The 24,343-nt window shown below is 33.0% G+C and overlaps 5 protein-coding genes across 13 annotated transcripts in view; 2 read left to right on the top strand and 3 right to left on the bottom strand.

Moving 5' to 3' along the window:
- The first annotated feature begins 56 nt into the window (after nucleotides 1-56).
- LOC139997835 (putative RNA polymerase II subunit B1 CTD phosphatase RPAP2) lies at nucleotides 57-2,807 on the top strand. Of its 2 annotated transcripts, none has more exons than XM_072021841.1 (7): nucleotides 57-166; nucleotides 298-498; nucleotides 594-703; nucleotides 771-1,958; nucleotides 2,015-2,175; nucleotides 2,258-2,428; nucleotides 2,501-2,807. In XM_072021841.1, exons 3-7 carry the CDS (start codon nucleotides 599-601, stop codon nucleotides 2,658-2,660), a joined length of 1,785 nt encoding a protein of 594 aa, XP_071877942.1. In that variant the 5' UTR covers nucleotides 57-166; nucleotides 298-498; nucleotides 594-598; the 3' UTR covers nucleotides 2,661-2,807. The 2 variants fall into 2 exon arrangements, with proteins under 2 accessions (XP_071877942.1, XP_071877941.1); XM_072021840.1 differs by having other exon boundaries at nucleotides 58-166; nucleotides 589-703.
- A 67-nt stretch (nucleotides 2,808-2,874) lies between these two features.
- On the bottom strand, nucleotides 2,875-5,920 carry Nelf-b (negative elongation factor B). Of its 3 annotated transcripts, none has more exons than XM_072021843.1 (8): nucleotides 5,790-5,920; nucleotides 4,587-5,223; nucleotides 4,349-4,516; nucleotides 4,144-4,269; nucleotides 3,799-4,068; nucleotides 3,441-3,725; nucleotides 3,167-3,367; nucleotides 2,875-3,085 (listed from the first exon to the last, which is right to left on the bottom strand). In XM_072021843.1, the coding sequence occupies exons 2-8, from the start codon at nucleotides 5,193-5,195 to the stop codon at nucleotides 2,933-2,935; spliced, it is 1,812 nt and encodes a 603-aa protein (XP_071877944.1). In that variant the 5' UTR covers nucleotides 5,196-5,223; nucleotides 5,790-5,920; the 3' UTR covers nucleotides 2,875-2,932. The 3 variants fall into 3 exon arrangements, with proteins under 3 accessions (XP_071877944.1, XP_071877943.1, XP_071877945.1); XM_072021842.1 differs by lacking the exon at nucleotides 5,790-5,920 and adding an exon at nucleotides 5,493-5,625 and having other exon boundaries at nucleotides 4,587-5,408; XM_072021844.1 differs by lacking the exon at nucleotides 5,790-5,920 and adding an exon at nucleotides 5,493-5,511.
- The window catches only part of LOC139997837 (coiled-coil domain-containing protein 102A), a 331,009-nt gene continuing 312,470 nt past the window's right edge, over nucleotides 5,805-24,343 (top strand). The window contains exons 1-8 of one of the 3 annotated variants that reach the window (XM_072021846.1): nucleotides 5,805-5,934; nucleotides 6,148-6,496; nucleotides 6,608-6,881; nucleotides 6,957-7,182; nucleotides 7,261-7,470; nucleotides 7,570-7,817; nucleotides 7,918-8,003; nucleotides 8,074-9,149. In XM_072021846.1, the coding sequence (XP_071877947.1) occupies nucleotides 5,824-5,934; nucleotides 6,148-6,496; nucleotides 6,608-6,881; nucleotides 6,957-7,182; nucleotides 7,261-7,470; nucleotides 7,570-7,817; nucleotides 7,918-8,003; nucleotides 8,074-8,096 (1,527 nt within the window). In that variant the 5' untranslated portion in view covers nucleotides 5,805-5,823 and the 3' untranslated portion in view covers nucleotides 8,097-9,149. Of the gene's footprint in view, nucleotides 5,935-6,147; nucleotides 6,882-6,956; nucleotides 7,183-7,260; nucleotides 7,471-7,569; nucleotides 7,818-7,917; nucleotides 8,004-8,073; nucleotides 9,150-24,343 lie in introns of those variants that run through there. The other 2 variants (XR_011803122.1, XM_072021845.1) reach the window with 2 other exon arrangements.
- LOC139997831 (uncharacterized) lies at nucleotides 9,069-15,004 on the bottom strand. 3 transcript variants are annotated; one of them, XM_072021831.1, is made up of 7 exons: nucleotides 14,865-15,004; nucleotides 14,078-14,179; nucleotides 13,858-14,013; nucleotides 13,400-13,787; nucleotides 13,208-13,321; nucleotides 11,187-13,070; nucleotides 9,069-11,111 (listed from the first exon to the last, which is right to left on the bottom strand). In XM_072021831.1, the coding sequence occupies exons 1-7, from the start codon at nucleotides 14,922-14,924 to the stop codon at nucleotides 9,178-9,180; spliced, it is 4,638 nt and encodes a 1,545-aa protein (XP_071877932.1). In that variant the 5' UTR covers nucleotides 14,925-15,004; the 3' UTR covers nucleotides 9,069-9,177. The 3 variants fall into 3 exon arrangements, with proteins under 3 accessions (XP_071877932.1, XP_071877931.1, XP_071877930.1); XM_072021830.1 differs by having other exon boundaries at nucleotides 9,069-12,641; nucleotides 12,708-13,070; XM_072021829.1 differs by having other exon boundaries at nucleotides 9,069-13,070.
- Nucleotides 14,861-23,774, bottom strand: LOC139997838 (uncharacterized). Of its 2 annotated transcripts, XM_072021849.1 has the most exons (5): nucleotides 23,479-23,774; nucleotides 22,875-22,978; nucleotides 21,203-21,723; nucleotides 19,033-19,863; nucleotides 14,861-18,876 (listed from the first exon to the last, which is right to left on the bottom strand). In XM_072021849.1, the coding sequence occupies exons 3-5, from the start codon at nucleotides 21,273-21,275 to the stop codon at nucleotides 18,197-18,199; spliced, it is 1,584 nt and encodes a 527-aa protein (XP_071877950.1). In that variant the 5' UTR covers nucleotides 21,276-21,723; nucleotides 22,875-22,978; nucleotides 23,479-23,774; the 3' UTR covers nucleotides 14,861-18,196. The 2 variants fall into 2 exon arrangements, with proteins under 2 accessions (XP_071877950.1, XP_071877949.1); XM_072021848.1 differs by lacking the exons at nucleotides 22,875-22,978; nucleotides 23,479-23,774 and having other exon boundaries at nucleotides 21,203-22,013.

The raw sequence follows: 24,343 nt of genomic DNA, 5'->3' as shown, positions 1-24,343 counted from the left end.
TCATATTCGAACATTAGCGTTAAGTATATAAAATAAAAAATAGTAATGATACTCTGCTAAATAATATAAGTAAATCTTAGTATAACCATAAACTGGTATAAACAATATTATATGAAAAATGTTTACACCATTTTTGTATATTTTTAAATTTTCTACTTTTTATTAGGTACTATATATTTGAATGAAGAATAGTTTTAAAATCTGATTTACAACTTGATTTTATTATAATTCGGTTATTCTATTATTTTTTTATTATTCCTGTAAAATACAGGAATTTTTTTATCTTACATTTTCCAGCATGTCTCCTTCTAAAGTAAGATATTGTATAAAATAGATCAGTAGTAGAGTAATAGTACCAATAGTACACAAGAGTAGACTGAGTTGTGATTAATACAGATTCTATAAAAATAGATTTTCTTGTAATTATTATTTAAAAATGGAGATGTCCAATATTAGAAAAGAAACTTTTGAAAGGAAAAAAGTGAAAAAGAAGATGAGGTAAGATTTACTTTGCATAAATGTATTTAAACATGTAATTGAAATATAAAAAATATATGTAATATATACTAATTTATTACATTTTTTAAGTAAAGCACAAATGCAATTAGCAATAATTAAAAAGAAACAATGTGATGCAAAAGCTCTTAGAATTGTTGAACACCTTCTAGAACCAAAAATAGATTTCCAATGGCTTTTGACTAATGTAAGTATATTTTTAAGTGTTTAAATAATTTGACATTTACTTTAAATAATTATCAATTTTTTTACAGCTAAGATATATTAACAAAAGTCACATGGAAGATATAATTGAGGAAAGGGCTATAATCAAATTATGTGGCTATGTATTATGTAGTAATGCATTAACAAAAATAATTGATCAACGATATCATATATCAACAACAAAAAATAAGGTTTATGATATAACAAGGCGTAAAAATTTTTGTAGTTCACACTGTTATGGAGCTTCAAATTACTTATTAGAACAAATGCTCACGAGTCCATTATGGTTGAGAGATAAAGAAGAAATACCAGAATTTAAAATATTGCTAAACAAAGACGAATTAAAAGGAAGTATGCTTAGAGATGAAATTCATGTGAGAGATATAGAAATGGTACTGAATTCTGGAAACACAGATGAACATGTAAAAAATAATAAAACATGCAAAAGTACAGAAAATACACTTCTCAGTAAATCTTCAGAAGTTGAAGCACATGATGAATATATAGTAAAAATGTCTTTAAGAAGTAGTGAAAATGTAGCAAACAATATTATTGAAAAACCTGGTATTTTAAAAGAATTTCCAGAAAATGGTGTTACGGAATTTGTAGATGTGAAGAAAGCATCTATTAATTCAAAAGATAAAGGTAGCACTGCTAAAGACTACATAAATGATAATACTGTTAAAAGAATGTGTACCATAGAAGCTAATACCTTACTAGATTATACAGGAATTCAAAATACTACAAATGTAAATAATTGTGCTACTCCTGTAAATAAACACGAAAATCAAAATATAGAAAATAAAGAACAAAATGAATTACTTGAAACATCAGGAACAGAGGATAATACAACTATTTCAAAATATAATACTGTTATTAGTAATAAAGATCCTATACAGAAAATAAAACAAAATAAAAATAAAAAAAATAAGCAACAAAATTCTACTAAAGAAAATCAGTCAAATAAATTTTATAATCTTGCAATTCATATTGAACATAATGTAAGGGATTGGATTACTGAAGATACAATTTCTTTATTATTAGGAAATGAAGATATTAGAAATCAATTGTTAGAAAATATAGTTCAACATGATAGATACACGCATCTGTGTAAAAAATTAAATAAATTGCAGTTGGAAGATGAAAAAGACATCCATGTAGATTTAACAACAAATTCTTTAAAACCACTACCTCATTTATGTGTTCTTCAAGAAGAGGGGGAAAAAATGGAATTAAAAGTATGTACAGCTTAATTTAAAAAGTAAGGAATTTCTAACATAAGTATCATTTGTAGGTTCGGGCATTTTATAAAGGGAGTATGATTATAGAAAATCACAAAAACACTACAGAAGTTACTGATCAGGATAATGATTTTACTCCAATATTACCTTTAACAGAAGCACATGCACCTGAAATACTTCGACGTCGAATATTTTTAGACAAACTTAATAAAATGTAATATGATCTTCTATGTTTCTTTAATATTCTTAATTTATAATTTTACAAATATGTTTATTTTATATTTTTTTTGTTATAGATTACCTGACCTATTATGTGCTTTAGCTAGTAATAAATTACCACAATATATATACAGCAGAGAAAAGAGTACTTTAATTAAAGCATTAGTTAACACTTTTTCATTGTCTGCTGCAAATGTTATTTTTAAAACAGTTGAATGGACTCTTGTGGGTCTTATTATCATTAAAATGTAAGTATTTCAATAAACTGTAGATATTTAATTATCATAAAAATGATTAATGTTTTAATATATTTTATTTAGGTTGAGTATGATAGATCCTGAGCTAAAATTTGTATTATTAAGCAAACAAGCATCAATGTACATCTCAATGATTTTAATGTCATACAAGTTGGATTCAAATTATATAGACAGACTAGTAATGGAATTAATTAATAATACAGATAAACAAATACCTGTATAATAATAAAAATACTAATGTTGATTAAATTATGCATATTATATAACATCTCTACTCTTTGAATATTGTAGATTACATTGAAAATATATACATGCTTTTATATTTGTTAATTAATATAAGTGGAATAAAGATATATATATAAAATTTTTATTATGTTTTAAATTTATTATTATTATTAAAATTAAAGAAACATGCCATGTAAAAAACTAACTGTACATAAGTTACATAATTAAGTTGTATTTTTGAATACATTAATAAAAAAAGTGACATTATGTTTACAATGCTGGTGTAGGTACGCCAGTAAGAGGAGAGGGCGGACATTCAAGTCCTAATGTATCTATTTGTGTTGTTGTTAATTGATCCTCCGTGGAGCGATTCCCAATTTTATCACGTAAAGCTTCATAAAGATTATGTACTGCTTCATTATGCTTAAATTATACATGAGGTTATGAAACTGTTATATAGTTATGATATAACTTTAGTTTTTTCTTTTAATAAAAATATATTACCTGACTAGTTGGTTGGAGTGCTTTTATTAGTGTATGAAGACGAGTCGGGGGTAACTTTAGATGGATGTACCAAAGTAACTTTAATAAATGGCGTGTAACATTGTCTCTGCCTAATCCAGCTAAGAAAAATTCGTCAAAGATGACTGTACAGAATGATTCATTAGGAAATTCATCAGCCATATTTAATATTAATAATGATACCTGTAAATCATGTGCAATTTAATTAGTTATTATGTGATTAATAATTATTAAGTTTTAAGTAAAATGTGCTTACTAAAGTGTGTAAAAAGGGATCTTCAAATGCACGTTGTGCTTGACAATTTGGTAAAGTAGCTAATACTCTCATTAAACCCCTAGCATCACCTCTACCTCTTCCTATTCCACCACCACCTCCTACATGTAATGCATAATACATAGACAAAACAGCAGCAACTCCTGAAAGTTGTGCATATGCTTGACAAGCATCAGGAGGAGGACCAGAATGTTCTATTATAGCAATTGCACTTTCTCTCTCATCAGGTGGAAGTTTACAATTTAATTGTCTTATTTGATCATCGACCTAAAATATGAAATACTAATTATTACATTTATTTAAAATTACGTATTACTATATACAGCCTATGTAAGTTTACCATTAAAGACATAAGTGCAGGTAGAAATTTTGTCACAACTTGACTATCTAGTTTCGGTTCTTTAAAGTCTTGCGAATCAATCATTTGCCAAGCAGATAAACCTAATGCAAGCATCCTGAGTAACAATACAAGAACTGCATTTTCTCTAGGTAGTGCTTCACCATTTATCAAATGAAGTGCTATTTTGATTGCACTACTGGCAAGGAAATTTACTGCATATGGATCACATAATATCATGCTTAGATCACCTAAGACTTGTTCTTGACCTCTCTGTAGAAAACTGCAGATCATTTTACTTGTATAAAATAATAATTATCACTAAATGTAAATATTTTTATTACATACCTTAATACTATCCAAAAAACCTTGCAATTCACGGGACCTTTTAATGTCAACATTCTTTTCTCTAATACATGCATCAAGGCACCAAGTAAATTTATGACATGGATCAACAGAAATAATATCTTGTACCTAAATATTTAATATTTAGATAATATTATATTCATTTTACATAATATTGTATAAGTAATTTAAAATAATATAAATTTACCTCTAAATCATGTAAGGCCATTAATAATTCTGCTCTTAATGTACAATAATGTATATTTTTTGTACGTAAAAATAAAGTTCTTAAAAATTGTAATACCATGTCATATAATTTTACACTATGTCCAATCATATGTGCTAGTTTTTGTACTACTTCACCTTGTCTTCTTACCTAAATATATAAATTATATAATTAGAAATTCACAATATTTTTATAAATATTTATTTCTAACATACTATACCTTGGGAGAAGGCATAAAGAAAAGACTATTTAAGTTTCGGTGATCAAATAATATTTGTTCTTTCTCAATGATATATCGACTAAATAATGGAGAAACTTCATCTCCAAATAAACTCTGATTATCTTTCCAAATTTGACGTTTAACTTCAGTATCTGCATCATTGTATAATTCTTTTTCTCGAACAAGTACTCGTAAATATTTATCTTCTATGTGTGGAGTGTTTCTTAAAATACACATAACAACTGGCCTTAGTGCTGCAACTCTTACAGCTGGAAAACTTTTGGACAATAATTCTTTTAATCTTCTGTCACCTGCTGAACCTCTGTCTGCTCTTTCTGTTCCAATTTCATTAATTCTTTTTATTAATTTTTCTCTTAATTCTTCAAGAACTGATGCATGAAAATCTAGTCTTCTTACTCCATGAAGATCAAGTAAAGGTAACATTGGACGTAAAGATGGTAATAAAATACCATTTTCTAACTGAAATTCTTCAATTGCTTTTAGCGGATCTGTACAACTTGTTAAAGCATCTCTTAAGAAACCTTGTCCAGGTATACCAAGGTCATCCAAACCATTTCCAATCTCACAACTATTTTTCACAGTATTCATTACTGTTTTGTTTATCTATATGTTATATCTTTACACACAAATGAATACAGAATTATAATGTAATGTTATATGACTGAATAAATTTTTTAATAATTACGATATATTTTAAGATGTACAAAGAATCATTTCTAAATATTTTTCATTGTTAATTACAATTATTTATCAAATACAACTTCTCATCGTATAAATAATTTTGTATTACTTTTATAGAACCTGAAATTATCAGTATATTGTTGCACATCATTACAATATCACAATAAATTTAGCAATGGCTTCTTATTGAATTTATATATATACCTGCTTAAACCAACAGTGAATAGAAAGAATATACCTATTTATACTTATTCTGTTTCCTTTTACGAAATATGTACCTATAGCTATATATGTATATGTATATTTATATATAGATAACACAAATGTCAGCTCAGATGAATATACTATGTGATGTATAAAGATCGAAATTACTCAAGTATTGTATTCAGATTGCTATTCTCTTAAATATAATGTAAATTAAAGTATAAATAAGATACAGAAATTGTCTCTAAATTTGTTAAGTGATCTGATTCGAGAAGGAATACATACCGTTTAACGTACATTCATTCATAAAATAGTAGTATTTTAGGTTACTATGGCACAATCAACAGCTAGTGGAACGTCCTCTCGACGATATATGAGAGAGCACGATGTTAATGTACCATCTTCATCACGCTTTGTGGATAGTGAATGGGAAACTAAAGAGGTAATAGTTAAAATTTGTTACTCTTATCTTTGAACCATAACAATTTGTTCTTGTTACTTTACATAAACAATAAATTACACTTTATACATATGAAATTTTAAAAACATTTTACTCTTACGTATTTCTGTATAAACGATAGCAATGATTACATATATTTATTTTAATAATAGAATAATATTTACACAGTAAGCTTTTTATTTTCAATATCCTTAGGCTTTACGACAAAGAGAACTTGAGGAAGCAAGAGCACGAGCTGCACAAATGGAAAAAACAATGAGGTGGTGGTCAGATTGTACCGCTAACTGGCGAGAAAAGTGGAGCAAAGTACGTAATGAAAGGAATATGGCAAGAGAAGAAGCAAAGACACTTAGATCAAAATTAGAAATTGCTGTAAAGGATGCAAATAGTTACAAACACGAATGCCAGGAACTTGAATTACAAAATGAACAATTAAAAAAAGAAATGGAAAAAATACATATGGTATTGTTAAAACACGCTGGCCAATTTGATCAACAAATTTTTACAGTTTTAGAATCAGATCCACAATTAAGAAATACATTAGGTATAGATGAATTATTGAAGTTTTACAATAATGTGGAACAAAGTGAAAGTGTAAATTCTCAGAAAGATTTACTTACTTGTAAAGTTCTTGATGACTCTAATGTTTGCTTAGGAAGTCATAGTATCTTGCCAGATAGAGATATTGAAGAATATGTATTACAAGGTGCAGTGCCAAAACATGCTGTAGAATTATATAAAGAGTGTCCTCTTAATTCATTAGATAAAGATATTGCAAGATTAGTTGCAGATTCTAATTCTGTAGAAAATAATGTAGAGAAAAATTCGTCTTCATTACAAACACGTACAGATGATTCATATGCACAAAAAATAATTTTACTCCAACATAAATTGGATGAAGCTACAAAAACTATTTCTACTGAAAGAGAGTAAGAATATGAAAAATTATTATTTATTTATATCTAACTTCAATTTACTGAATTAATTGGATTTTATTTTAATAGAGAAAAGAATTCTTTACATCGTGGTATGGAAAAATTAAAAGCAGAAATAATACAATTAAGAAAACAGTGTGAAGAATTAGAAGAGAGCAAAGCTGATGTTACAAGAGAATTACTTGAATTGAAAGATCGGTTTCAAATTAAGCTTAGCGATGTACAAGCTGGTATAATTGATGAAGCTTCCAGTAGAGAGGGAATGAATCGTCGTCTGTGTGAACTTAGGGCTGAGGTAGATCTTATAAATATAAATATAGAAATATATTTAAAACTTTGATATATTTGTAATTATTTGTGATTATATGACTAGTTAGAGAAACTTCAAGCAGAAAATGCAGCTGAATGGGGAAAACGAGAACGTTTGGAAACAGAAAAAATTTCTTTAGAACGTGAAAATAAGCAACTTCGTAATGAATTAAATGATTTACAAGAAAGGATAGAATCTCGACGATCACGTCCAGTTTCCACAACAGACAGCGATACAAGACAATTGCAACAAGAATTTTTAGTTAGGAATGTGGTTTGTACTATGTACTAACACTTTAATTTGAATATAATATATGTTTAATATATAATTATACTAATTTAATTAAACATTTTTATTATTGTCTGTTGTTAGACAATATTGAAAAAATCTCTGGAAGAAAAAACAACAGAACTTTCACATGCCATGAGAAGATCAGAGCAATATGAAGCAGAAGTAAAGAGAGTTAGAGCGAGAGTAGAGGAATTGAAAAAAGAATTAGCTGCAGTTCAAGATGAAGTGGATGCTGCAACTAACAGTGTTCGTAAATTGCAACGAGCGAATGAGGATCTCTTAGAACAGTTAGAATCAGCTAATGTACAATTGGAACATTTTCGAAATAGGTAAATAGTAACAATATTTATTAATATCTTGATTATATTATATATCCACATTTTTTTAATTAAATTATAGAACTCATATTGACAATTAATTTGTTATCAGTACTGATACCTACTCGGCAGATGTAGGAATAGGAGAAAATCTTGAAGAAAAATTACGTATAACCAATGATGACAAATTAATAAATGGTAAGTTTCAATATATTGATTTTCGTATCAATTTAATAAATATAAATAAATCATATAAATACTATTTCAGAGTATGAGCCACAGGAAGCCTAGTATTCACTCATTTTAATAATAATATTAAATTAATTTGAGCAATGATAAATGTGAAACTTGGAATGTGAAAAGCAATTTTTTCCATATTTTTCAAAATGTATACACCAGTCGATGTAGCAATAGTTTTGAATTATGTCAAAATCCTGTTAAATGTATAAGAACTTATTTATTTAATAACTGAACTGAAATAATGAAATATTATTGTTTATTTCAGTATTGTATTATTGTTTAAATAAGACTATTTTTTCAATTTTGTATTATAATTTGCTCTTTTTTATTAATTTTAGATATAACTGTATATATATAGATAATTCTTTTTGTAATGTTTTATACTATGAACACTTTTGTGAATATTTTAAATATTTCTTATTTGTAAAAATTCACATTCCAATGTATTATGTTTTAAATATTTTTACTCTATGTATATAAATAATGTATATAACTTAAATCATATATGTATGTAATTTCAAATTTTGTTTCTTACCTAAAGACTGGTGAAGTTAGATAATGAGAGATTATCTGTACCATCTATGATACCTGATATTTATATGTGCTTATAATTTTTGCGTGGTTTGTAAAATAAGGTCTAAAAGATCATGAATGTACCTATGTCTATATTATATGGAAGTTAATGCCCTAATTTTAAATAGAAGATCTATTTAAATTCAAATTTGACTGTAATGAATTTAAAAGAGGTCATATATATTTATTAATAGATGTAATTGATATCTGAAGGCGAATAGAAAGTAGAACCCTTTATTTGTTTAATATATGTTTTATTGGTAAAAAAAGGTTAGATACTAAAATATGATGCAGCATTAAATTTATAATGTACACTCAGTACAAGTACCTCAATAAAAATGATATGTAGTGTGTATATGTGAAAGAAATAATAGAAATATTATTACATTCATAAGATGTATGAATGATCATAAATATTAATGCAAGGATAAACAAGAAGAATAATCTAAATTGTAATAAAAAAATATGTCTAATATTAGTAAAGTATAAAATAATCTATGAATAAAAACTAAGTTTTTTTAAACAATACAAGAGAGTTTTTGAACCTTATAATCACTATTTAACATTTCATGGGAGTACCATCGGGATATGTCGGCATTTTTGGTTTGCAAATTTTTGTTCTACCATTAGAACCATATACAATATTGCAAGAGAATGTAAAATATCCACAAGTTGAACTTTTCGTGTAATAACGATGTTCATATTTTCTTGGTGAATTTCTACCATCTAGTTTACCAGCAATGCTGTTTGTTATTGTATAATAACTTGGTTTCATTGGTACATTAGAATTGAATTTCGGATATTCTGTTGAAGTTTGATATTGAATTTGTGGAAAAGAATTTTTTTGCTTTTCTTTAGATGCAGCATGACTTTCTATTAATCTTTCATGATTAGTTTTAAGAGATCTGATTTCTGAAATAGGTGATTTATTTTCGTAAGTTATACTTGGTTCTTTTGGAATCAGAGAAACTGTTTGAGATTGAGATTTCCCATCGCCATGAGTAATAGTTTTATCACCAGCTACAGATGTTACTCTACCACGAAAGCCAGGTGGTATAGTGTACCTTGATTGTAATGATTGTCCAGGTTGAAGGACATCACCAACTTGTGCTGCATTAGTATCTTGTTTCACATGAATGTCATACTGATTTCCAGCTGCAACATGTAATGTTTGTAATTGGTAGTTACTATTATTTTGTTCTGCAGCATAGTTTTTTGAAATCTTCGGATTCATTGAAGTTTGAAATGATGACATGTCATAATCTTCGCCATTATATTCTTCTTCATAATCATATACTGAATCATCCAGTTGGGACTTTTCAACAGATTGATCTGGTTTACTAGTAATATTTCGCGAATTGTCATCTGGTTTAGTAAAAGTTCTTCTTTGGAAACTAGAACTAGTTTGTAAACCTGATTGAAGTTTGTCTTGATTATATTCATTATCTGAGGCTGTATTTATCCTTTCACTACTATTCTTCTGTACAATTTGTGGTCCATAAGATGGTTTGAATGGTTTAAATAGCTCACTATCCGTAAGATTGAAGTTGAATGGCTTTCTAGAAGTTGCTGCACCAGATCCCGATCCTGCTTGTGCAGCACCAGTGTAAGTAATTCCATATTGGAAAGATCCTTCAAGTTGAGATTGAGATTGACCTGTATATGCTCCACTTTGAGCGGAGGCTGTTCCACCTCCGCGGAATGGTTTCGAATATCTTTCAATTTTTTCATCTGTCTTAAGATATGGTTGAAAACCAATTTGAGCTTGACTTGAAGTACTTCCTTCACCATTTGCTTGAGCATCTGCCATTCCACCTTTGGAGCTTGCTTGTACTTGAGAATTTGTACCATGATTCCAGCCACTGCTTTGTGCACCTGTTGTTGTAGCACCTAATTCTGAATTTAATTGAACTTGTGTTTGACTCTTTCCATAACCACCAACTCCTTGAGCATTGCTTACTGCACCTTCTTTACCACCATTAATTTCAACTTGTGCACTTTTATTTATGTCAGTACTACCAGCTTGAGCTGAGAATGATCCAGAACCACTATAAGTACCTGTTACTTGAGATTGAGCTGTACCTTGTTGAAACTTGCCTTGAGCGGATGCGCTTGCTTGAGTACCTGAATCTGTTTGTTTTACAGAACTAGATGCTTGAGAATTAGAGTTATCATTTTCTATAGGTAAAAGATTATTAGGTTGTTGATAATATTGAGGAATCTCTCCAGTACTTGTTATGGATCTTATATTGGATGGATACTGTATACTACCAGGATATTGTCTGATACCTTGTCCTTCACCTGGGTATTGTTCAATTACTTGTCCATGTCCTACAAGACTTGAAGTTAAAGCTCCTTTATCTTGCCATCTTGAACTGCCAGGATATTGTCCTTGCAATGGATAGCTCGGCGGTATTATTGCACGATTCTCCGAGTATTTTCCTTGGTAAGAATCTCTTGTACCATCAAGATTACTTGTTCCTGGTGCAGTACCTGTAGAATAGGTAATATCACCATTTGGAGCTGTGACAGATATTCCTGGTATAATGCCTCCATCAATCTTTTTACCTGGTATCACATTTCCTGGATAATGTACAGTTTCTCCTAATTGACTTGCTGGTGGTGAAATACCACCGCCATAAACACTTGTAACATCAGCTGGACGACCAGGAAAAGTCCTTGGTGTACCTGGTGTTCCAAAAAATTCTGTAGGGAACTGTCCACCAGGATACACTTTAGCATCTCCAATTGCTTTTGAGTCTGTTATAATTTGGCCATGAAGTGTATGTCTGGTATCTGGTACAGTACCACCAGTATAAACACCACTCGGGAAAGGTACACTACCATCAGTTACAGTACCAGGTACTCCTCCAGGGTAAGTAACATCATCACTAGTCGTAGTACCAGGTACACCTCTAGGATAAACTATGCCACTACCAGTTGTTGTACCAGAAATTATTCCAGGATACGCTATGTCACCAGTAGTTGCAGTACCAGGCAGACCTCCGGGATAAACTGCACCATCACCAGTAGTAGTACCAAGTACACCTCCAGGATAAGTTACAACACCACCAGTTGTAGTACTAGGTACACCTCCAGGGTAAGCTACAGTATCACCAATTGTAGTACCAGCCACACCTCCAGGATAAGCAATATGACCATCAGTTGTAATACCAGACACACCTCCAGGGTAAACTGTACTACCACCTGTTAAAGTTCTAGCTACTCCTACAGGATAAGCTACATTACGACCAGTTGTTGTATCAGGTGCACCTTCAGGATGAACTACACCACCGCCTGTTACAGTACTAGGCACGCCTCCAGGATAAGCTACATCTAGACCAGTTGTTGCACCAGGTACACCTTCAGGGTGAACTGCACCAGCACCTGTTACAGTACCAGGCACTCCTCTAGGATAAGTTACACCACCACCAGTTGTTATACCAGGAATGCTTCCAGAATAACCTATACCACCACCAGTTGTTGTACTAGGCATGCTCCCTGGATAAGTTACACCACCACCAATTGTTGTACCAGGCATGCTTCCAGGATAAGCTGCACCATCACTAGATACACCTCCAGGGTAAACTGTACTACCAGCAATTGTAGTACTGGGTACACCTCCAGGGTAAACTGTACTACCAGCAATTGTAGTACTAGGTACACTTCCAGGGTAAGCAACACCACCACCAGTTGTAGTAGTAGGTATTTTTCCAGGGTAAGCAACACCACTACCAGTTGTAGTAGTAGGTATATTTCCAGGGTAAGCAACACCACCACCAGTTGTAGTAGTAGGTATTTTTCCAGGGTAAGCAACATCACTACCAGTTGTAGTAGTAGGTATATTTCCAGGGTAAGCAATACCACCACCAGTGGTAGTAGTAGGTATTTTTCCAGGGTAAGCAACACCACCACCAGTTGTAGTAGTAGGTATATTTCCAGGGTAAGCAACACTACCACCAGTTGTAGTAGTAGGTATACCTCCAGAGTAAGCTATACCACCACCAGTAGTACGAGGTACACCTCCAGAATAAGGTATACGCCTACTTATTACAGTACCAGGTAAACCACCAGGGTGAACTGCACCACCACCTGTTATAGTGCCAGGAACTCCTCCAGGATAAGCTACACCACCAGCAGTTGTTGTACCAGGTACAGTTCCTCCAGATACACTTCCAGAATGGACTACTCTACCATCAATTGTAGTAGTAGGTATATTTCCGGGATAAATTGTGCCACGTACTCTTGTTGGGTATGATGCATCACTACCAGTTGCAGTGTCAGGTATACGTCCAGGATACATTGCACCACCACTAGTATCAGGTATGTTACCAAGGTAAGGCATGTGATCTCGAACTGTACTAGCAGGTATTTTACTAGGATAAGTTGTACCCATTCCAGGAGTGATCATACCCGGTTGTCCAACAGTATTATCTCCTGGTTGTTTGATTGCTGAAGAAACATTAGTTAATGTACAATAGAAAGTTCGAAAAATTCATAAGATTAGAATGAAAATTCACTGATATGTTATTCATTGTGCATATAACGGTATGCGAAATTGTGTTTTCGGATAGCAATATTTACAATACCTGGAATTTGAACATATCTATCTGGAACATTTTCACCAGTATATTTTGAACAATCTTCACATCCACTACTACCCAGTGACATACTCTGTGCTTGCCCCATACCATTGCTTCCAGCTAAAAATGTTTTCAAATCTTTTATTGCGTACTAAAATCATGCAATAACATAGTAAAAATGTTTTCTTAATTACGTACTAACAACTGCGCGGGAAGATTGTTGAGTAGCTTCAGCCTCGGCCTTGCCTTCTTTCTGTTCATTATTACCGATACTTAAGTATTGAGATTGTGTCTGTCCTCGAAATTTTCCTGGAGATGGTTGTACTTGACGACGCAAACGATTTCGTTTAAAGTTTTTATTAAGTTTTTGCCTTTCTTCAAGCGCGACTTGTCTCTTAGCTCGACTTATCAGTGGTGTTAGAAGTATATCAGCTACTCTTCTTGTTACAATATCATTTTCATCCAGAGGAAGTATATTTAAAAAAGGATCTATCGTTTGTTCAAATATTGGAATAGTTTTTTGTAGTAAAATAATTTTGTGGCCATTACAGAAATCAACTATTCTAGCTCCTGCAATTTGCCATGCCTGTCAAAGGTAAATTATTTTTTGTATTATATAAGTAATAATAATGTTAATAATATCTGTAATGTGATACCTCTAATTTTGTCAAAAATTCGTTTGGAGCATAAAGAACTTTTGATGTTTGCTTCTGTTCAATTCCATTTTCTGAAAGCCCTTCTGCAGCGATATTGTCTTCTAGTTTCTCTATATAGCAATTATTTTCTTCTCTATCCTTATATGCACTAAAATGCTACAAGAAATAAAAATTATAAAATACTGTTTATACAATTTCGGTTAGTAAAAGTTCTCATTACCGTTTCATAATCAGTAAATGTCCATTGCTTCTTTATTAAGTGTTTGCCAACATTCGGTATTTCAAAGTCATCGTAGATGGAGCGGTCAAAGCGTTTTTTTTCCTATGAACGAAGAATGAAAATTATTAAGGAAATTATTGAGATTAAAAAGTACGTAACACGAACAATATAGTTTTTTATAAGATAATTTTTAAATCTACAAAAATTGTTTCACACTTTTTAAATACAATATTCGAATCTTAATTTCTTCAAAATGTGTATTATTTAAATTTATTTCTAAACAATACATAATAATTGATAACATTTTGTAAAAAGACAAATAAAACAAAAGAAGACGTAAAAGAAAAGAAAACTAATCGAATATAGGAATTAGGAATGGGTCGAGTTGATTTCCTATCAACTTATCTTATGAACTTTGATCTCCAAATCTTTGGCCTCTCAACTAGCTAGAGTCACACTAATATTTAATTTGTATTAAAAAATTGAGTAAGTTTTATTCGAATTGGGGAAGGTACATAAAGAAATTCACTGTATATGAATTATTCATTATAATAAATTATGTATTTTTCTTATTATCTGGCTTAGATATTAATATACTTTATAATGTGTCTACAATATTTTGATTTGTAAATAATTTAAAAACGAATATATTTAATTAGACATATATAACTTTATTTTTATGAATATTTTTAAATATGCTTTAGATTAAATTTATTCGTTATGAGCAAATGTTTTAAAGATTAAAAAATTAAAAAATTGAAATGAAAAATAATGGATGACAACTTACATAGTATTTTGAGAGTACTGATCCCGAGAAGAAAACCAGGATGACAAGGATCGGTCGCATGGCTCCAATTTACTTTGAGGCCTTCGCTGCGACTGTTAGCTTCTATTTGGCAGTAGTTCTAATAAATTCATTCGCCGATTCTCTTCAAATATGTAGTACCTCTTCCCTGTTTTTCTTCTTCTTCGGCTTACTTACACTCGATCTTGCGAAGAGATCAAGAAGCATGAGGATTTGAATTGAAGCTTGAGTGGGGGAATAGTTTGATAGGGGAAATTCTAAGAAGCGTGGGTATGTAAATCGTGATATGAAGTGCGTCTGCAGTCTTATAAGCATCACGTTATCTTATGTCGTCTCATGATGTCCAGATCTTCTTACGGGCATGTTTTCACAAGCATTTTTATGCTTTTATAATAACAATATTCATGAAGTTGTGCGAAGAATCTTTAGAATATAAGAAGAAATAATGAGAACAAAAGACAAACAAAGTCAGATTTAGGCCATTTTATCTAATTCATATTCTTTGAACAGCTATTCATTTATTTGTATTCAATTTATTACAAATTCTATTTTATCAATTACCAAATATTTAGACCAAACTTTTATTAAAAAAAGTTACTTGTATTGCTATACAGGAATACGTATATAATAAAAAAGATCATTAAAATAATATACCATTATATTTTTTGTTTTTAGTATTTTTTATTTGTTTATCAATGCTAACTTAAGATGACACCTTTTTGCTTTGATCGCACATAGTATTTCGAAGATGATATTCCTATTTACGCAAAATTACTCTTGGATAAGAGTAATCTATTTCACCATACCATTTTGCTGCCTTACTTTCCAAGACGCAAATATCTTTCTAATCGTACATGATATCGCCTAAAGTCAGTTTATGTGACCATCATCGACTGACTAAGATAGATGTGTTCCCCTTCATTGCCCTAATTATAAACTCCAATCCATTTGGTAAATACAGAAAGTCGTTGTTTGCTCTTCTTCGAAATGTTATTAAACTATCTCACAGTTCATCAGCAATAGAAAAAGTTGGATGAGTAAAAGGAAAGTGAATTTGAACGAAACGCTTTATGGAAATTATTTGTATTTAGCAATTATATTAATACGCGCTATATAGCTGTCTGATTATGAAGCTGTGTTAAATGAATCTTTACCACAAATATATTTTTTATTCTTTGGAAAATTTTTCGACTATAACTGCGTATAAAAAATAGTTAACGTTTTTTCAATAGTTCCGTTTTCCTTCTCTTCCATTGTGGAATATGAAAAAAAGCAAAATATAGATAAAAATTAATAAGCGAAATTGTAGGCAATTAAAACTAAAATGGGTTTTTACAAAAATATTATACACACTATCAAGTATATATAGCTATACGTATATTTTTTTCATTTTAATAGATAAGACTTGCACAATTCGTAGAAAAATTCGTAAAATGTTTGCTTAGGCACTCCAATGTACAAATGGTACATTACATACGTAAAACGAAAATACATTACAACTGTGTTAATTATTAGCACTATTTGTGACATTCTAGATATATACTAATGTATAATGTAGGGAATGCTATTTACAACATGTGGTTTTACATAACTATATAATATAACATTACATTTTGGGATGTAATTTAATGTTCTATGTTTAATCTTCGTAATAGATCGATGACTAGGATACAAGTACTTGTGCTCGCTTTTAATTTCAGGTTATTACAAACACGTGTTCTAATGTATGACATTACTGTGAAAAAATAGATAAACTACGTGAAATCTTTATTATAAAACCGCTGCCATTCGATTTTCTGTGCAACCGTCATTTTGTAAGTTTTTATTTTAGCCGAGAAAAGTAATTTCATTAATTAAAAGTAATTTCTTAAATCAGCATGTAAGTAATTACGAAAAAAGTTTAGAAAGTTTATGAAAGATATGCGTGAACCATTTCATACATAATGTACATATGCAGTACAAATTAACAAAAATTCGATGGGTTGCGCATAGAATAGCAGATCGGATTGGACTAGTTTACACTCAGATCGTTACCGGTCATCGGTAACGTATCGAAAACAAAAAAAATTCTTAATTACATAATACGACCACTAGAGGGCTACTAAATTGCATATGGCCGCCGGTTCCGTTTATGAAAACTCGAATCACAGACGATACGCGTTCGTATTTAAAAACGCGATTAACGTACTACAATATAAAACTATGTGTTTTCTTAGATATATACTTGTAGAAAAATGTGATCCAAAATTACATTTATCCACATTATCTGTTGTTTTAATGGAAACCCTAATTGCTATTCAATATTTTTCCGCTTTACTTTATACACTTCAATGATTAATTTTGCCAAATTTGAATTTGACCACCGTAATAAAAATATGTAGTTCAATATAAACGTCTAACATACATTTTAAACAAGGCGTTGTAAAGCTACAAGTTCTCGAAAAATGTAATTTCTTATATACAGATTGCTCAAACGAAAAATAGTTCTATTCTTTTCACTTATTTTTATACTATTTCACAATTATATGAATGTCTACATATAATTCGATTGGTATTCGTTGGTAATCTATACTTCAGTATATTGTTAGTTTCAAGCCTCGAGGAATTTTTAGCTGCCTAGAAGAGCTTGGAAAATTTGATCAATGCAACTAATACTAAGATAAGTATGCATATAGGCACTGCAATTCACTTTAAATCAATAAATTACTTTTGTTTCTTAATACGCGTGATATGTCTTTAAAAAATTGTAACTACGTACGAATAGTATTTAAGGCACAACACTAGGAATTGATAATTCACAATTTTATCGTTAATATGACTATGTGCTAGATGGTCCCTAATTAGGAAGGTGCGTGGAATAATATTTGTGATATAAGTAATCTCTATAATATTTCTTATCCTCATTGAACTTATCTCAAAATTGACTCCATATACTTAACTATATAGAAATGGGTGCTCATTGCTCGTAGAAAGATGTCAGTAAGTAAGATAATAGAATTTCAAACGTTTCCAATTAAAACTTAACGAACTTATCTTAATATTGATAGGAATGACACTAGTTGCTAGTAAGTAATTACGTCTTTGTATCTCTATGAAGCGATTATTTAATCATTCATATTTTTTGATGTAGATTGTAGTTCTTTCGTGCTTATGATACACATTCTAACCCAGACTGAACGTTTCATGAGTATAAAATAATCTTTGGTGTATCTATGTACGATAATATTGCTATCGTTATTCGCTAAAAATACTTGCCGTAGTTTTGTTTTAGCGTTTTGGACGAATATTCTTCTTTTCTTCGACATGCGATTATTCTATGCAATAGCTAAATTAAGTGTCATCGTTGTCGGCTGAGAAAATGCGGAAGACCTCGCAGGGTCGGAAAAATCGTAACTGTTAGAAGAGGTTTGACTGTCATTGTTGAAGCGACTAAGATGTTCCGGATTAGGGGATATAACGGAAGTTCTAATGACCATTCTGGACACACACTCTGAATTTTTGGTTGCGTTATCAGGTGCTTTTCTCTCTCGTTCTTCGCCTGGGGTTTTCTCTCTGTAGAAACGTTTTGATGGTGGAGGTGTCACTGATGCATCGGGAACTCTGGTGTGCCTAATGATCGCGGAAAACGCCGAAGATGAATTATTTTGATCGCGATTGAGACCCAGGCGAGGAACGATAACGCTGGTAGGGGATGCCGTGACGCACGACGTTGTTTGTAGTCTGTTCAAAGAAGATGCCAGCGGAGCACAGGATTTTGTTGACGACGATGTTGCTTTTTGATCGTTCCCATCGGCTTTATCCGCAGATGATCGATGATGCGCTCTCATACATGATGACTCTTCATGTTTGTAGAGATACGACTTCAGAGCAAATGCTTTACCGCAGCGACCGCATACATATGGTTTGGTGTTCGAGTGCGTTTGTATGTGGGCGCGTAAGTTTGACTTGTCAGCAAACGCTTTATTGCAGATCGTACATTTGAATGGTTTCTCGCCTAGTATACAAAAGAGAAATGTCGTTGAATTACATGGTGGGCAGGTAATTATTATTTGATAAAAATCGATGTATTTATATATTTTATTGGTTACGTAATACATCATTCATTCCATCAGCGACGTATAACATAATATATTTTTGTATAAATTCTCACCTGTATGAGTACGTATGTGTCCCTGCAGGAGCCACGGCCTCGAGAAACACTTGCCGCAATAATGGCACTTGCAGCCCTGGTTATGCGTTCTAACGTGCATACTGAACGCAGGCATACTGACATAGACTTTATCGCAGTGTGGACACCTTCTGGCTTTCTTGTCTCCAAGAGATCTATGCGTTTGTCGATGTCTGGCCAAATTAGACGATGTCGAGTACTTTTTTCCACAGTCAGGACATTCGTGATCCTCATTGTCTTCGGATTTCGACGTCTCCGTTGAAGTTGAGGTTGTTCTTCGGTTTTGACAGATAGTCGAGGGTGTGGACTGAATTGATTCCGATTCAGCTTTATCGAGCGAATTTTCAGAGGCTTCGAGACTTTGACGTTCCTCTTGCAACTGATGAGAATGAGGTGAAACGTGGATGCCTAAAACTGTGTTCCTCTTTGAACGATTCTGTAAAATCTCACGTTCGCACTCGATCCTTTCGAAGAAGAGTCTCGTTCTTTCACCAAGTGTCTGTTCATCTTCGAGGGTCTCTGGGTGATCTTGAAATTGCGATTCTTGCTGTTTTGCTCGTGGGGTCATTATTCTGCCGCATTTGTCCGAAAATTGAGCACATCTAGGCGAAGCTGGTTGCTGATAAATCACGTTGTTGGGATGAATCAACGTACCAGCGGCTGCGGCTAAGCTCACTTCTGCCAATTTTGTGAGATTGTACAATTCTTCGGGACAATCTGACGATGTTTCGCTACCGCATTCGCTAGCGCCGTCAGAAGTTGGATGGTTTCCACTGTAATCGGCCAGTCTTACTCCTCTTTCAGGACTGAAATCTATGAAAGATCGAAAAAAATTAGATTTATCATTAATCTCTTTTATTCCTCTGCAAGGTATTTTTATTATTACGAATTTTACGTTTAACAGTATGAACATTTAAACAATATGAAATATTACCGCTAGACTATCACGTCGGATAATAAAATTGAAGGAAGTTCAAAATGCCGCACGTGGAAACATTTATCATTGTTAGTGGAGGTTTCTACGATTTCGGTGCGTGTTGGCGAATTTCCAACGGAAATCTCGTGATCAAACTAAAAGAACTTCCAATTGATAGTTTGATTTCGTTGTACGCGGCTGTTTTGAAATTAGTGACATTTTCGCGTCATTCTTGTGCAACGAGGAAATGCATCATGTTCTGGCGCCTCATTCTTTATAACTGGTTTTTAGCAAACGACGTTTCTGTATCATATATCAATCTCTTTGATGAAACTTGAAACAGGTGGTATCGCTCTGCGCATATTAACAGAAGCTTATAGAAAAATTTCGCTCAAAGAACAGAGGATTTCTTATTTCTGTAATTTCTTTTTATGAATTTAACTTACACTTTATGTATTTAAATCGTAAACCGTGCCGAACAAAGAGATCCATATTTATGACTTTGAATCCATGTATCAAGGCGCTTCGTGAAACACGAAGCACCTTCACGAGTATACCGCCTGCTCTGTTTTTGAAGAGAACAGAAATAGAGTAGCTATCTTTCTCTCTCTATCTTCTAACTTATTCTTCTCTCTCTATTTAATTCTTGTATTTTCTGCGTACCACTATGTTCACATACATATGCGTTTGTATGAAAGTTTTGGAGGGGTTGACGGCATCGCGACGGTATGCGTCGTGTTAGTTCCGTGACGCATCTAGCGTCTCCTATTCTTAAATCTGCATGATGTACCACCTTAATCACGAAGCAACGACCAGCAAATTCTCTTGGCTTGTGGTCAGAAACTTTGATTGACGAGATGGACGTAAGCAGCGCGAAAATTTTGCTTGCCCCGACTCGAGTGCCTACATTTACGTTTTTGGTGCGCTAACATTACCATTAATGGCACTTTCGCCTTAACCTTTGAACTTTCAATGTACTGTTTTCTCATAACTAAAAGCTTTTTGAGGAATACATGAAACTGAACGCAAAACCGAATGGAACGTAAAATTACATGTAAAATCGAACACAAAATCGAATCGATGAATAAGAAATAACAATCTTTACAGGTTCTTCGACGAAGAGGACCCGTTAAGGTTTATTTTTAAAACGAAGATACAGCGCAGAAGATGAAAAAAAATTTCTGGCACGGGATAAGCAAGGAATATTCAAAGAGACAGTTACGAAAGCGGACGTACCTCTTCCGGATCCATCAAACTCTTCTTCGACTCCATTGTACCGTCGGTGGGTGATTAGAAATGCCCTCGGCATTTTCTTCTTTATTGTGATTTGCCTTCTTCTCTCTATTTGACTCTTGGAATCACACAAACCATACCTTAGATCTGTCTGATCTAACTTCACTGTCACACACGGTCACTAATTGCAAGTGTTACTTTAAGTTGAAGAATACCGCGAACGAACGTTGAACCCCCGGATTGAAGATGATGGCGCGCGGTTTTAAGTAATCTCTCGCGTATCTTGTACCTGTTGCTAAACACGGGGGTGCGTCCGCCTCGAGAATTTCGGGCGTAATAGTTGCTCCGGCTAAGATTCGGGACTACATATAGCAGCGCAGCCTCCCTCGCCCTCCGCCGTCTCTTCGTCATCGTCTTCTTCTTCTTCAGCTGCTGCGCACCGCGTTGCACGCGCTCACAAGGGTGCCCGACTGGCTCGTGTGTCGCCGCTGCTTCTGTTTGAGTGGTGGCGAAGTGTGCGACCACTGTATGCACATCCGTGTCGCTTTTTCAATCGAGCGTGAACGGGGACAATGTTGTGCACGAGTACACGCGTAAAAGATTGAATATTAAAAGCTCTTTACATTGAAACTAATGACGATTTTTGCCTATTATCATTTTTTTATTTACACTCGTTTAAGTACTCATTTAAGTACCGACCAGAAGTTTCTTCTCTTATTTGTTAGAAATTATATTATGTTTGTTAGAAAGCTGAAATGTTTACCTCATTGAGATTTTATGTAATTCATTGGGGAAAATATTCTTGAAAATTCGAACACTTCCTTCACATCATATTTTATCAAAATTTAATATTGAGTTTGCTGAGTTTAAAAAGAAAAGAGAAAACAAAATAGGTCTCTTAATTTAAGATTTTTTCGTTCAAGCTTCGAAAACAATTTTCGTTTTAATAAGTCGCCGAAATGTTATCGACTGATAACATCATTTTGCGTGTTATTTGAATCCTTAAAAGTTCGTTATAATATTTAATAGGTAGTTAAAGCCTTCAATTTGAAGTAATTCTGTATTTTTGGATTCGATTTGGAAATATAAGACATATTAGATGGTTTCAAGGTAGAAAATTATACCGAGCTTTTTTCAGCTGAATTGTTGCGCGTTCGTAAGGAAGCGTAACGAAGATTTATTTTTTCTTTGACGTGGGTCGAAATACGTGGGGGAAGGTAGGTTGAAGGCCTACGTATTCGTTTATCTGTAGGAAATGTCGACCTGTAGCTCATGTGCGGTCACTGAACACTTTGTTCTAATGTAATATTGATGAACCAGTAAGAATCGAACAAAGTGTTCTTATTACTGCATTCGCTTTAAGAAACTTGATGAGTTATGAAACTGCTTCCGGATGGACATGAACAGGTGTAAACATATAAAGTGCATTTAGAGTGCGTTAAATTCGATATGAACCGAGGTGTTAAGAGGCGCTGTCACGAAAAAGATTTACATCCAATTTCAATTAACAACACAGACGAAGCATCGTTTTAATGTGAAATAATTTTCAAGTCGTCAAATAAAATTATATCTGCATTGAAGTGTCGATATTTAAGATTTAAAGGCACAAATCCAGAGAATCGGTAAAAACAAATGAAGCAAACGAAAGAAAGCATATTATTGAAACGATATTTACCAGTTGGCAAATGAAGGGATAGCATTCTATTTTTGTGCGAAGCCACCGTTGGTAGACAGATTTTGTGGGATCCGTGGCACGCGTCCGATGTTCATTAACTGCCACTGAACCGAGAAAAGAAGAAAGGGAAGGGAAAGGAACGTGTGTCGTTTAGTATGCGGCATCTTTTGACCGTCATGACGGAGAAACGGAAAAAGCGCAAAGATGGTAGACGCGATTCATCGGGACACACAGTCTTTTTGCTTACGAGATGAGTGAAATTTCCTCGAACTCGATGCTACAAGTATTTTGAGAAAACGATGGAAACCACACTAAGAATATTATAAACTTTCGCTACAAATGACGAGAGATCAGCTACAATTCTTAAACATCTTTTGCATCGTAACCTTCCATGCTTTTTCCATGGAATTTTTTAAAAATAAAAATTATATTTTCATGGGAAGCGACTATCATACTTTAAGATATTCTGCAATGTTTTATTAATACCAAGTCGTTATTAATAAAATGGCACTTCTATTTCAGACACACTTTATCGATTATATATTCTGCACGATCGTATAATAATATCACAGACGATTTTGCTGAAAAGGGCTTTATTAATTACCTCGTTTCCTATCGATGTAACTGAACAATGAACCACGACGAAGGATTGTTGCACGCTTCCAGGTATCAAAGCATACGCGATAAATTTTAACGTGATTCGTAGAGCGTTTAAAAAGGAGAAAAATGGAAAGGAAAGCGAGATTTTCTAAGTGTGAGTGGCGTTGTTCGTGCAAATAGAGACTATGCAGTGAGAGACTATGCAAGCAGCGGGCTTTTTGGTCGGAGATTGAATGAATGCCACGCGAGTTAGTCAGCGTCGCGGTGCTAAATTCGGCGGACGCCTGGCGTCGCTCCAGAAGAACCACCCAGCGCACCAACCTGCTTCTATCCTGTAGCCACCAATGAAACTGCGAGAGCCGACGTCGTTTTCTTATTTGCTTGCCACCTTCTTTCGTCCCGCGTCGATGTTTCACGATGCTTCTCTTCTATTCGTCGCGAAAATACGATGCCAAGTGTAAGCTGCATTTATCGACACTCGTAAATCTCGAGGCAACAGAATAATGGTTCAGATTTAAGTATCGTAGACTAACGTTGTATCGGAGAAGGAATTAATGGATATTAAGAAACAAGATATTTTATAGTTGTATGTATAGATAATATCGTTTTCATGTTTCTCTTTCTAGTTTACATACTCCGTTCATTTTTTCAGATCGAATAAATCTCGACATCCTAATCGTCTTTGAAATGATTCGAAGAACAGGTGTCTCGACAACTCTATTGCAATCATGGTACTATCGACGGCGGACCTAAAAATAAAGTCACGAGTGTCGAGCATCTCAACTGACGCAATTCGCAGAAGCTTTTCTCAGCGATGGATTGTCCATCCGAACTTCTACATGTCATCAAATATACGTAAGATGTAACTT

Source organism: Bombus fervidus, chromosome 2, assembly GCF_041682495.2.
Source record: "Bombus fervidus isolate BK054 chromosome 2, iyBomFerv1, whole genome shotgun sequence".
Classification (NCBI taxonomy): domain Eukaryota; kingdom Metazoa; phylum Arthropoda; class Insecta; order Hymenoptera; family Apidae; genus Bombus; species Bombus fervidus.
This window is presented reverse-complemented; position numbering and strand designations above follow the sequence as displayed.

Coding starts and splice junctions, on each gene's coding strand:
- LOC139997835 (XM_072021840.1), top strand. CDS start 437: ATGGAGATGTCCAATATTAGAAAAGAAACTTTTGAAAGGAAAAAAGTG. Junction 499..588: donor AAAGTGAAAAAGAAGATGAG/GTAAGATTTACT, acceptor ACATTTTTTAAG/TAAAGCACAAATGCAATTAG. Junction 2,176..2,257: donor TTAGACAAACTTAATAAAAT/GTAATATGATCT, acceptor TTTTTGTTATAG/ATTACCTGACCTATTATGTG.
- Nelf-b (XM_072021843.1), bottom strand. CDS start 5,195: ATGAATACTGTGAAAAATAGTTGTGAGATTGGAAATGGTTTGGATGAC. Junction 4,517..4,586: donor TCTTTATGCCTTCTCCCAAG/GTATAGTATGTT, acceptor TTATATATTTAG/GTAAGAAGACAAGGTGAAGT. Junction 3,368..3,440: donor ATCCCTTTTTACACACTTTA/GTAAGCACATTT, acceptor CATGATTTACAG/GTATCATTATTAATATTAAA.
- LOC139997838 (XM_072021849.1), bottom strand. CDS start 21,275: ATGCCGAGGGCATTTCTAATCACCCACCGACGGTACAATGGAGTCGAA. Junction 19,864..21,202: donor GTTTGATGGATCCGGAAGAG/GTACGTCCGCTT, acceptor GATCTTTCATAG/ATTTCAGTCCTGAAAGAGGA. Junction 18,877..19,032: donor ACACATACGTACTCATACAG/GTGAGAATTTAT, acceptor TTTGTATACTAG/GCGAGAAACCATTCAAATGT.
- LOC139997831 (XM_072021829.1), bottom strand. CDS start 14,924: ATGCGACCGATCCTTGTCATCCTGGTTTTCTTCTCGGGATCAGTACTC. Junction 14,180..14,864: donor CAGTACTCTCAAAATACTAT/GTAAGTTGTCAT, acceptor CTTCGTTCATAG/GAAAAAAAACGCTTTGACCG. Junction 14,014..14,077: donor CATTTACTGATTATGAAACG/GTAATGAGAACT, acceptor TATTTCTTGTAG/CATTTTAGTGCATATAAGGA.